Source organism: Bombus huntii, chromosome 7, assembly GCF_024542735.1.
Source record: "Bombus huntii isolate Logan2020A chromosome 7, iyBomHunt1.1, whole genome shotgun sequence".
Lineage (NCBI taxonomy): Eukaryota > Metazoa > Arthropoda > Insecta > Hymenoptera > Apidae > Bombus > Bombus huntii.
The window spans coordinates 6,205,043-6,219,197 of NC_066244.1; the positions used below are offsets into that span (position 1 = coordinate 6,205,043).

General features: G+C 33.3%; 1 protein-coding gene across 1 annotated transcript in view; it reads right to left on the bottom strand.

Annotated features, from left to right (window-relative positions):
* Positions 1–14,155, bottom strand: part of LOC126867630 (uncharacterized) — a 647,133-nt gene that overhangs the window by 354,757 nt on the left and 278,221 nt on the right. Inside the window, exon 4 of the mRNA XM_050622333.1 lies at positions 2,883–2,942. Within this exon, the coding sequence (XP_050478290.1) occupies positions 2,883–2,942 (60 nt within the window). The remainder of the gene's footprint in view (positions 1–2,882; positions 2,943–14,155) is intronic.

The following is a 14,155-nucleotide window of genomic DNA, read 5'->3' on the forward strand; positions in this document are numbered from 1 at the left end:
CTTCTAGCGATGATTTGGATGAATAATTGCGTGAAAAAATCAATCTTTTTGGAGCGATGGTTTGCCGATAACCAGAGTAGCTATACATCTATTATTTTCAAATTTATCCGATATTGAATATTTTTTTTTTCTTTGTCAAATAAATTTTGAGACGTCGATTTGTATCGGTAAAGGTGCAAGAAAGCAGCTGGAGAAGGTGTTTTACATGATCGAACATTTGGTATACTAAGCCGATTAAACGTGAAATATATCCCTATGATAAAGTGTTAGTTTGGAGTAGGTAAAGTGGTGCGAAGAGCGTTCTACAATTTAGCAAGGCTCTATGATTTATGATTCAGATTTATTGGTCTTTGTCAAGAGATCTGTGGTTCATTGATGCTCATTGATCGATTGTGTTCAAGGATTTAATAGTTAATTTACCATACACATTTAGTGCCATCTTTTTCTGCAAAGATTATGTAATTACAGTTCATAAGATTATGTTTCGATCGAAAAGATTATGTAATTATAGCTCGTAATATTGAAACGTGTAGTGGGTATTCGTCGATATAATTTAATTTCAAGCTTACGTAGAATCTATAAATTTAAATTAAGATCTGAACGTTCTTTTACAATTAATGTCGTAGATTTAACTGACCGAGTATGGACAAGGAAGGTCCTGAAAAATTTCACTGTACCCTCAGTAGAGTATCAAATACATCCATTTTGTTAAAACTACAAGTGCCCATCTTAATGTTTCAATTTTCTTCGCTTTCGATCAAAAGCGATTTAATATTAATAAATACCAGGATCTTAGTATTAACATTTCCCAATGCTTTTTAAATTATAATATTTAAAAAGTCTCTCATCCGTACACATTCCATAGTTCATAGAGAAATTCCTTTAAACGATTAATTCCATCGGAGGGGACACTCCATTGCCTTCGAACGAGTAATTGGAGGTACGACTGTCAAAACGATATACGAGTCACAGAAAATCGAGCATAGCGACTATGAAATGAAAATATTTATTTGAGAATCGACAAATCGCGACGCTCACGGCGATCGAACGATCGAGTATTTTCAACGTTTACCAATTACAAAGGAAAATAGCGAAATTTAGAATCACGGTGTAACGAACTTTCCAGCTGGAGAGCGCTGACTTCGCGAAATAACAACCAGTGTTCCGATTAAATTAGTTTTCGGCTCGCGTATGTGTCCCCGCAAACTGTAACAATATTTATCTCTGCACACACGTGAATTGCAGCATAAAAGGAAAGAGTGTCAACCAGACAGTTGGAAAACTGCGGCTGATAAAATACGCAGGAATAATGAAATTAAATGGATTATGTTTCGATTACTAAACGATTAATCGTATTATTATAAGAACGTAACAAACGATATCTCCGTAATGAAATTTTCATATTGTCAAATTTTTATTTTTAATTGTCTACTAATTTTATTTCATATTTAATTTTGAAATTTTAATATTTAATTAGATATCAATGTTCTAGCATTTAATTCTTCCTTATGAAAATACGTGGAAAAAGTGGTAAAATAAGAGTACCAAGAATATCAAAATTTCTCTAAAAGCACGAGCTTCTCTACACATGCTGTACCAAGGAGCCGTGATACTCTGCATGATTTCGCAATTACGAAAAATTTATGGAAGGTATAAAGCGACTTTGTGCGTTAAGAACGCCGCAGAAAAGGTTTCAGGACTGAATGACTTGGTTGCCCCGGCAGTTACTTTTAATTAGAGCGCTAGAAACGCTCTATCTTCGAGCGTTTAAAGAGGGAGAAAGCAGAACAGCGACTTAGCAGCAATTTTTACCCATTAAGACTCGAGCAAAAGCCCCGCGAGACTCGTTCTATGAAGAATAAGACGAAGATTTTCTTATACAGATCTTGTCTGCCTTTCGTCCCATTCTTAGAAAACTTTTGCTTTCTCCTCTCTCATAATTACTCGAATATTCGATTCGCAATTATTCTCACCATTATCATGAAAGGTTTACTCTGCAGAAGGAGCAGAATAATTTCTTATCTTCCGATCTATTGTTTATTAATGAAATGCAGAATGTTATTCATAATAGGGTTCGACAGAAACGTAATGATAAAAGTGGATTTTATGGAAATTGTTTTAATATCAATATTAATTTGTGTCTCCATTTTAACACAATTTATGGCGCATTGATACTTTTTCGAAAAGATTTCAATAATTTTCATCAACATAATTTTCATATGAAATTAATACGTTTTGAAGCAAACGTATTTTGCGAGGAAAGTTATCCTATTTCATCGCCTTACTTTTGATATACACGAAGTTATTGAACTTTTGACAAGCATAACTTCAACGATATTTCCCTAATTTTTTTAATCGTAAAAGTTACGCTCTATCTAGCCAGTTGTCATTCTACTAAAGTTTCAGTATAATATGTTATAATACTGTACGTATTTATAAATATAGCAATGATTTTTGTGATGATCGTCGATTGCCTCTTTCGTATATTGCATATTTCGTTTATTAATTTATCGCAATAAATATGAAAGTGTATGTAACGAGATACGAGATACGGCCAAGTACTATTATTTTATTGCTAATTATTTACTAATTAATTATTAATTACCGTTTAACTGCAAGTAATTACATTAACGTCGACCTTGCAGAAAATTTGAAATATTCCAACAAAACGTCTGATCGGAAAGTAATATTCATGTTTTAACCATATTAAAAGAGAAAATAAATTGATATTTTTCATTTTCAGTAACTTCTGATAATTTAAAACGTTTAATATCGAACAAAATATAATTACGAAATGTTTAATTTATTAGAACTGAAACCGAGTCGCGTCAAAGAATTAATTACCATCGATATATGAAATTTTATCGTTCTTTGACACTCACCCTTCGACTGTTGCCATCCTTTGGGGTCAGATCCGAGGCCACCGTGCCGAAAATGGTTGGCTGTAACAGGAAACACATAGTTTCTAATCGATCGGAATTAATTTATGTAAAAACATTTCTACGTACACTATCGTTTATAGATATTCGGACGCACTGATTAATTATGTTAATAATATATAAATTTGATCAGAGTGTTCAGATTCTTTCCTGTCAATTTAGAAGATCATCCCTAATCTGACATAAATGTGAATACGATTGCTTAAACATTTTCACTTTACTCAAATGTATAAATTCTGATAGAATAAGTACACTTATACACTTTATATATATTTTTATAAACATGTTATACGATATTTTTTAATTTTTCCTTATCGCTACGAACTCTGCAAACAACTCAGTGGAATAATTATAACGAATAAAACCGCTGCAATTCTTTTTATCTGTAACTTCACAATTAAGATACATTTTATCAAAAATAAGCAAGCGTCCGCATATTTTTGAACGGTAATGTATATAATTCTAAAGTAAGAAACTTCCAAGATAATGGAAGGAACTGGTGTGTTGGAAATAGAAAATTTCGCGAAAGAAACGCGTTATCGGACGAAATTCGTAGAAGAGAAGCGAGTCGATTTAGGGAGGCCGGAAAAACTTCGGCGATCGGCCATTAGAAAAGCGGCAATTACATCTCGCAGCTTTTAGGTGGCCAGGAATATCGTGCTTTTTGACATCGATCGAAGAGCTGTCAATTCGAAATAGAGGCATGATTTCCCTCCGTGAAATCGTCCGGATGTTACGGGCAAAACTGGGAATCCCGAAACGCGGCCTGTAAAAGCTGTCGCCTCGTAAATCTGCGGGATGCCATCTAGTTCGGTGGTTGCAGTCCAGCCATTAACTGCCCCTGACCGAGAAAATGCATTCGCCTAGTTTCATCGAACAAGGAACGAGTAAGGGGCAGAGGAGCAATGTAAAATGTAAAAAAGGATGTAGAACGGAGTGGGAGAGGATAAGAATTACAGTCTGAATATATGGTTTATGTAGAAAAAGGAAGCGGAAAGTGGGTGATTTAACGATGCAATTTCGCTTAATTCGACCCTCCTTCGGGGCAAGTATATACCGAAGTAACAACTGCGATGTCTCATTATTTGCACAATGGTTGGTAGTCGTACTTAGATGGCGTAACGTTTCTGAGAACTGGACACGGTTGGTTTTTGTGCATCTTTATATTTTTACGAATGTAATTAGAAGATGTAATTTAAATAGAAAGAATGAAGTAGTATAATAAATACTCTGTTTTGAATATTTTATGTATGATATATTTTTGTATATTATATGCATTATGTGGATTTTTACACCTTCGATTTTTCCACGAATAGATAAAAATCCACAGTCTAGTGATAACTATAGAGTTTGCACGATGTACTTTATCGTTGAAGATAAAATTGCAGCAATTGTTAACGTTAGATCGTATCTTTTTCGTTTTAATTTATTGGACATTTTTGACGATATTACGAAAAAGTTTTGACAAAACTGTTGCGATATCTTTGGAATTTGTATGATATTCTGTTTGAAAATAAAGTCGTAACATGTGTAAACGATAGACTCGATGTTTGAAAAATTTTCTAGAAATTTTGTATAATTTTATGAACTAATGAAACGACGTTACGTGTACTTAATTGTTTCTACTTTAAAATAAAGTTGCGGTAGATATAAATGTCGTGCTGTATTTTTATTAAAAATTATTGGAAATTTTTTTGCGAATTTTGGATGAAACGATGTTGCACGATGTTATGAGAAAGTTTTAATGAACGAGGAAAATGCAATTTTCTGATCACATATCAGATATCTACATGTATTATAAATAAATATCACGTTAAATGTACGCATGAGCAAAATTAATAATGTCCATTTTTTAACATTCCTTTATATACATCTGGAATATTTATATTATACATTTACGCACGTACATGAGCGATGCTTCCTTCATTTTACACTTACCATTTTGCCTCGTTTATTTTTGAGCAAACAAATTACAGCACAGTCCTGGATTAAATTTTGAAAATCAGATAATTAAACTGTATTATCAATTAAATCTCTCGAGCGAAAATCCATGTAGCTCCAAATTCTCACAAACAAAAAAATCTCATGGTATCGTCAATTCGGTAATCTAGACTTCAATTCAAATCAATCTTCCAAGCGAATCAATGGAATCGGAGCCAAAAAATGAATACGATACATCATACGAGTGCTACTTCAAAAATCAATGATTCCGTGAATTCAAGAGGAAATAATTCCGTGAATTCAAGAGAGAATATTTCCGATCGCCACCACCGAAAGTATCTTGATCAAGCTAAAAGAAATTCAGATTCATTAAGCGTTCTTCTACTACCAGAATAACAATTTCCGATAATAATTATCGTTGTACGAGACAATAAACAGTGATTAAAAAGTACGTAATATGATCGCGAATTTTACATCGAATTTAAGTATTCGTGCTGTGGATAACAAAGGAATAGCAATAAAAAAGAATGCAAGAAATTGGACTTCCCATGAACTTCGCATAAATTTCCATCGTTGTCTTGATGTCTGGGATATGATAATGATACTTAGAATAACAAATACATAATATTATAAATATCGTTCGCAGTTTTCGACACGCTATGTACTAGCTAGTGATTATAAATTGAAAATAAAGGTATAGGTTGATCATGAAATACGAGTTTCGTGCATAGAGCACGATTGTTCCATCAGAAAATTGATCACGCATAATTTACCACGCTACTGTGTGCAAATGGCCACAAATCACCCAGCAGCACTCAATCAGTCTCGACTAATTTTCAGATGAATTGATTTGATCGACGATTATACAATCACGATTTCCCTCGTGACCTTTAAATGACCCATTTAAATGATCTTAAGTCCTAACGACGTAACCTCGATGAACCTGCGATCTTCAAATGGCTGCTAACGACACGACCTCAATGACTTCTACGAACCTACAAATGACCGTAGTGTTTAACTATGCTTTGTTTATACAGTAACGCAATTTAAGTGTTATGGAAAATACTGTAAGTTAATTTGCAGGATGTGTAAAGTGTTAAACAAACGCACGGTCCATTTAACTCAATTCATCTGTTTCACGTTCGCAATAACGTTCCCGTTTAACGCGCAAAGAAAACAAAATATATGATCGGCTGACTTATAAACGATCACCGATGACAGAATGATAATATTGACCTGTAAGTTTCAAATAAATTTCAACGCAAATGATACGATTTCAATGATCTTCAAATAGTCGCTAATAACACGATCTCTCGAAGAATTTTCTTTTTCATTTCACGAACTAGATAATATGGGATACGAATATGGGAAGCATTGAATATGAGAACATAGTTAAAACAGAAAATATAGTTAACGCAATTAATTATTTGTCGATGACGTGCTATTCTAATCCATTGGACATTCGCGATATTTACGCGAGATTTATCGTTAAATGACAGAATAGTGCAGCAGATTGAAACACGCAGTCCGATGTTGACAACAAACGACAATCGTAGTAACGCTATTGTTTGTAATTCCAAATGGGATCGAGTCAGTTGTGAATCGATCTGACGAATACCGAGTTCGTTAATTATGATGAATCGATGGATCAAGTAGTCAATTTGGTAAAGCCTATTTCATTAACGAATTAAGGAAAATAATCTGTTCCTGTCTTCTGTAATCTCTTATCGATTTACGTAGCAATGCTACGTTTCTTACAACATTACGCTCTGATATATCATCAGAGACAGAATTTATGCAGCAATTCGATATTTAAAAGACAAAACAGTAATAACTGTACCGATAACGATACCGATATCGTTGATTTTCTATGAATTATAAAATTAATATCGGATTTTTTCAATTATGTTTCTATAAAAATTTTTATGGTTCTGTGGAAACAGTGAATCGGCGTACGATAGAAAAAATAACTATTATCGTGTTCGGAATTGGTGGAACATCAGTGGAGAAAGGAGAGCGCGGGAATAGCACAATATCAAGCAAACAATTGCAGTTTGTAGCGCCGAATCAATATTGCGTTTCACATGGATAAATGGGACCACGGTGTATGTTCTGTATGCTACACGATGAATCGAGTTTTCCGTTATTGCGTGCATGTTATAGCAACTATGAAAATTAATTAAATCTCCGCGTCCCTACGCTTAGCATTATTTATCCGGTGTTTGTACAAATTTCAAAACATGTAACTCTTTGGATCAATGAACAGCGCGTTGCCACGGACCCAAACGACACAGTGAATTATGAAACCGTTTCTCTATGACACATACGCTCGCTGCAATTGTAAATCAACGAGATTAAACGAAAATAAAAATCGTCGAGCCAATAAGACGACCATAATATCTTTTTAAAATGTAACTTTCATTTCGCATGGATTAAACATCCAAAGAGATATTTTCTTTCCCTAGTTGGTAGATTTCAATCGTTCTTTATGAAAGCTTCCCATATAATTGAAAGATACGATACAATTTAATCCTCTGTAATTGGATCCTTTTCCTAAGAACGATAGAATTTTCCAATTGATTACATTTTCATTTGGGAAATTTCAAGTAATAATTGTTATAAATGAATTACTCGATAACGACAGAGTGATATAATGATACAATAAAATGGGACAGTAACTAGTAAAATTATGTAGGTTCTAAATCACATGATATTATAGTGAAATCAATGTGAAAAATTCTTTTGGAGTAATCGTTGTTAATATAAGTACACATTATTATCGATTTCGAGTCAAACAGAACATTCCTATTGTCATTTGGATACGAACACTTTTGTATCCAGTATACGGCTAAACACTGAAATTTCTAAAACGTTGAAAAATGTCAAAAAACTGTTGGAAATCTCTGTTGAATCGAAAAGTGCATGGCGCATTCTACAATTCGTCGGCGATATCAGGTGAAGATCCTAATGGCACTTTATAATTTATGACGTAATACGGTTAGGTACGACACGTCGAACGAGAAAAACAAGCCGAATCGATTCGAACAGTGGAACATCCGCAACACGGAATCCGCACTGAATCGCTTCATCCTTATCTATATTCGCTTCGACGGATCGGTCAACAATCGCGACCCTGATTCAAAAAGGCGAGCAGGAAAAGGCTCGGCCAACTTTCTCGCAGAAATTTCTTCCAGAACTTTCTTCCCGTGCATATCGTTACTCATTGAATCGAATTACTTTTGATACGCGCGAGCAATTGATGCACGTCGTGACAATTGGTTTCACATTAGTCTGGTAGACCGTTTTAAGAAGATGTAGATTTCTACGTTTTCAATGTATTAACATCCGCATGACTTTGCTCTTTGTGTATAAAATTGTGAAAATTCTTTTAAAATCTATCGTTTGAGTTGTTAATTCTAATTTTAGATAGACAGTAGTTAATTAGGATTAAGTTGTTCGAATAAATGAAATTATTTGATAATAAAACAACGAGATGGATTTTGAAGGTGTTATTAGCAAAACGAAGTTTGATAAGATCTTTTCATTTTTCAAGAAGAAAGTTTCATACAAAATGGTACAATCGAATCACTCAGTCGCATATTTGATTTCCAGGTGCCGAAGTAAGTGCAGTGCTGTTCTTTGCACTCCTCTTACCAGAGTGCATCCACTCCCACTTTATGTCAAATCCTTTGGAGAACACCCTGTCCACAAAGAACTCCATCACTAGGGTTTTACGCGAAAAAATTTAGCATATTAAAATTTAGCATATTACACAGAGTTTTAATACTCGAGTGGTACATATGTATTTATCGAATTGGCACTGAGAAAGACGATCTGATATACGTATACACTAAGAAGATGAATATTTAAGTGGAATATAATACATTCTGCTAGTCATAAAAAAGTTAGCGAACGTATTCTCTGAATTATCCACTCACAAACAGATTCGATATTTTCCACGCGAAATCTGATATAAAATATTGTATATAACCCGACATTGATTTCTAATTATTACGTTATAGATTCTTATCCAATCTCATATTGTTTATGAAAATAACTTAAAAAAGTGCAATCGAAACAGGGATTTGTTTCAAAATAAAATAATGAACATTTTATTTTGAACGTCTTCGATAGTAAAAGCTAATACATGTAATTATCGTTAACGCAATAAATGCAAACGACAAAACGCTTGAATTATTAGCTTCGTGAAAGATGCTTCGTGAAAAAATTGGATTTTAACGTATCGGTCGAAATATTGAGACGATATCACAAACTCTACGTCCAAATGCAATTGTATAAAGAATGTAAGAGATGGTTTCGTTATCGGTATCGTGCCAATTCCATTTCTCTTTGTTCTTCGTCGAATACCATCTACAATGGAAACCTGTTCGACAGCGAAATCCAGGAAACAAATGAAAACAAATATTCGAAAATTCCTAGTGAAATTTTATTCTGCAAAGAGAGGTGCATGTCACAAATAGTAGAGCCATTTTTCAGATATAAAAGTTAACCAAATGAATGCTTTTCACGAAAATAACGATTAAGAGAATAAGAGATGTGTCTCTTCTTTTTAAACAAATTTCGTTCATCTTAGAGGTAACTGAATGATTAAGTGCAATAGTCATTAGAAGATATTGTATCAATATAACACAATTTAGTAGAATTAGATATTTTACGAAATTTTCCTTGAAATTTTCTATAAAATAATATTTTTATGTGCATACCTTCTGCGACACTATAATGTGCAATCAAATCAAACTTGTATTAAATACAACTAACAGATCATACTCTGGTAAAATTTTACGCCCAGTGGAATTTAGCGAATGAAACAAACTCTTCCATTTAATATCGGCGCACATTAACGAAATAATGGTTCTACTAAAAAGAAGGCAGTAACACATGGTTTGAAACTTAAGAAATAACGTAGCACCATGCGATTCTCTACGACCTCGAGTCTAAGTGGTTCTTTGAAACGGCTACCCCACTGGTTGGTTGTAAATCTTTCAGCTCGTTAAGTTATTCCGTGTTCCCAATGCAGAAGGCTCTCAAGCGGGTGATTAAGAGACTCCTTTGAGAATCCAGTAACCGATGTCCGTCTTATTTACAGAGTACTCCGGAGCCAGGTGTTCTGGGAAAAACTTGTGACGGTGACACGGAAACGTTTAAATCGGCTGTGGACCATCATTTACGAATGAAAAATTGTCCAATGAAATTTTCAACCAGAATTCATGGGAACGAAAGTTTCCCGCGCGATTATAGGCGGAATTCGCTGTAACGGCGTCGATAGTTTTTTGCCAATATCTCGGAAATTATGGCCGACCGATAGTCACGCGTGAAGGAGAAAGTTATTCAAAACGTTGAGCTTCACAACATATTAAAAAAGCATCCAAATTGAAGATGACGTGGCTTTTTTACAGTTTCGTCGAATAAAATATTTGACAAATGATCGTTTAAACGATATACTGTCTTATTTGACTGAATACTATTTTGAAATAATTACGTGCTAATTTATTTAAATAATCAAATGATTTTTGTCGAATTATTTCGTTATTTAACTATCAAATGACACAATCTTGTAGTTAGATGTGATTGGACGTTTAGATAGATTTTTCTTGAAACAATGTGTCATATCGATATTGTCAGCTCTGGATCCTTCTGAATTTATTTAATTTCGTATCGGACGAAAAACCGGTTCGTTATCGTTTCACTGCCATTAGAATTTTTTAACGAAATACATTTAATTATAGAACAAATACGCTTGCGAAACGGGAGAAACCATAGATATTACCTTGGTTATCCGTGGTATAGATATAGCTAAAGGTAGAAAAGGAATGTGGTTTTCTGTTATAACGAGCTGAATATAATCTAGCAATTATCTCAATTAAGACCATAATTATGAAATACGTCAATTAGTATTATATGTAAAATAATTACATTACAATGTATAGACATATGATATAAGTATTGCGAATAATATGTAATTTTTGAAGAATATTAAATAAAAATGTAATATAGAAATAGTAGTCAAAGCTTGTTTATCCTTTAAATATTCTTAAATTTTCGTATGAATATCTCGGTTTGTTTGAAAAATACTGTTCACGGTAAAAATCGATAGATAGTTACCTATGTAAATTGATAATGTAAATATATACAAATATTTAAAAACCCTATCATTTTTTCATCGTATCAAATATAGTATTTGTTAGTTGTGGCTTAGGTTCGGGCATCTTATATATCAGTATATATATTTTCTCGCAACATACAAGGAGGTGAACAGATCTTGTTACTTTAATGTGAAATAAGGGGAAAACTGATAAACGAGTGATCTCCTCACTGGCATGTCTGAACAAGAATTTCACGAAGCCGTTGACTCATGTCAGAAAGTTTAAAGAGAGGATATAAGAGTTAACGAGGCAAAAAGGGATACAAAGAAGGACTACAGACACGAGAGAAATGAAAATCCAATACCTGTGGGTCCGCAGCAATCTTGATGACAAGACTGCGAAGAATAGAATTTGCAGAAAGCCGAACAAAATAAGAGACGAAGTAAAGAAGGGTCATATTCGAACAGTACCACTGGAGGAAATATTTGAATTTTTAATCATTTTTTACTTGCCTGATTGATGCGATAAAATCATTCCTAATGACGGTGCTAATTTATTCAAACGGTGTATTACTACAATTTTACTGAACTTTTAATGTTCTTTTTTTAATGTTGAATTTTATTTTCAACAATTTTACTGAAGGCTGTAGTTATTCTGTAACTAACATTCGTAATGAATGTTCGGAAAAGGAATGCTTTAAAAATGGCATTACGTGACACAATAAACTCGTATTTCTTATCGGAGCCATTTGAATTCTCGTTCGAAGTTTGTCACCATAAATTAAAGAAATCACCCAGCTACTAGTTCTTGTTATTTTCGCTAGAAGTACGACTCGATCGTTTCACGATTGTTCTCCAATAGTTCGCAACGGGTCGTAATGAGGACCGTTTGAAGGATACCTACGAAATCACTCGATAACAGCGTTGGAATCATCGTTATTCTCGAACCTCCTGTTCTCCCAAGTGTCCTGGTGGTTCAGAAATTCTGGTGGTGAACGCTTCACGACAATGGACCAACGTCTACGGATTTTGCCCGATCCCTTTTTCTTATATTTTCTTTTGTCTTGTTCATTTATTTTAGTGTCGTTTTCTTCCTTCTCTTCTCCATCCTCCCTTTCGGAAAATTTCGTGCTTCCTTCGCAACTCTGCTGAATCGACGACCTGGATGTTTTTTCAAGGAATTTTAGTACCCGTCGATCGTTCCTAAAGCTTTTGCCTCTCATTCATCCGCAATGCCTATAGGCTTTCCTTCGCAAACATCGAAAATGGATTTTTCGCACTTGCACTTACCGATCGTTTCTAGATCGATTGTCAAAGCGTTCGGAGTTTCTTAATTTCGACAATTTTTACGCGATAATCGGCTTGGCCATTGAGTAGGTAAGATTTTCGAATATTTTACTATCTTTTTAAGAAAAGATCGAAACAACTCAAAATAAATATCCTTAATTTAGATATTATTTTAATTGAAATAACGTTTCGAACGACTGAACACGTAATTCAACATACAACCCTTTGAAACGATTGCAATTTTACAGTGACTGAGAAATAATTAAACTGTACGAATTTAATTAATATTGTTTTTTTGCCAGAAATAAACATCGCATCGTGGAAGAATACATAAAAAAAAAAAAGGAAATTCACTTCTCATGGAAAAAATTTATCATGTTTTCGTAAATGTACAAACGCACACGTGACACAGTAATAAATTTACAAAATAAATTTCCGCCGGTCAAGAGACAAACAAATTTTCGATGCTCGAATCCGACGATCCTTGCAAAATGAATGTCCCATCTCCACTGGATTTCGGCATCGTGAATACTTTTTTTTTTCAAGAGCGGAAAAAGGTGGGTGAAAAATATTTAAAAATAAAAATTAACGAGGGAACAACGTCGTTACGCGAAGTTACACGTGAAATATCGTAATTTCGAACGAGAAGAAACTAAATGATATTTACAACTGATAATAACATTATGCATTTGATACGAGAATATAAAGTTGAAGCTGGATAATTTCACTCGTGCGTAATAACACTTGCTTCTAATGAAAATAAACATTTGTTACTACTGCAACTTTACATCCGTTACAAATTAGTATGTGTTACAGCTTTGTATTATATATCGTAGTATGTTTAATAACTGAGAGCGAATTGCATTTTCTGTTCCATCAAACGCAGAGAAAATTTAAAACAGTCTATGACAAGAATCGTTTTTAATATCCGAAAAATTGAACGACGAACAAAGACGATAAAAAAATGAAATATTTTATTGAAACTAGAAACGAGAAATTGTGTAAATACATGGTAGATCCGAGGAGATTTTATTTGAAACAAAAATAAAAGATTGCAACCAGAAGCGATGAAATTCGAGATTAAATAACTTTTCAATTTAATTCCTTCTTTGAAATAAAGTAATAAATGGTTTCGAGTGTTAAATATCTAGTTTTATTTACATTTGAATTATAAACAATAAATTTGGATTATCTAATAATGAAACAAACGTATGCTCTTGACATTACTCATAATTTTTTCTTGAATAAATATTTGATTAGATAATCGAATGAGTATGTATATATGAAGCATTATAGAAAAATCTATGTTTTTGATGCAAACGATATATGTATCAGAATTAGAGATTATTTGAGAAATTGTTTCAGGAAATATTTATTCGGATAAAAAGCAAAATAAAAAGTTATTTTATTTGATAAGGAAGTAATGAAATAATTTAGAGAAAAGTCATTTATTTTTAAAAATATCTCATTTAAATAATGTCGAATTATTGTACGTACAATACACGTACACGCATACTTATGTACACCGCCTGTCGATTTTCATGGCGTAAAATTCTCAAATATTCTGAATTAACTTCGATAAATTTAGCGAACCATAAAATTGTATCGAACAAACTTCAACCATAAAAATATCGCCTAATCTGTTTTCAGCTTTAAATTGTCATTTATAAAATTCTCGCAAACCAGTCAAAATTCGGAGCAGAATTTTATTTCGTCCGATGATACACGATAGAAGTTTTCGAACGTACGAGAGAAATTGCTCATTCTCTGTTTACGGGCTTAATTATAGCTTTTTCAAGCCTAACGAGTACGCGAAACTCGAATTCCTTCTGCGCTTCTTATTTCTTTCGTTTCTTCCTTTTTTTTTTTTTTTTTTTTTATTTTT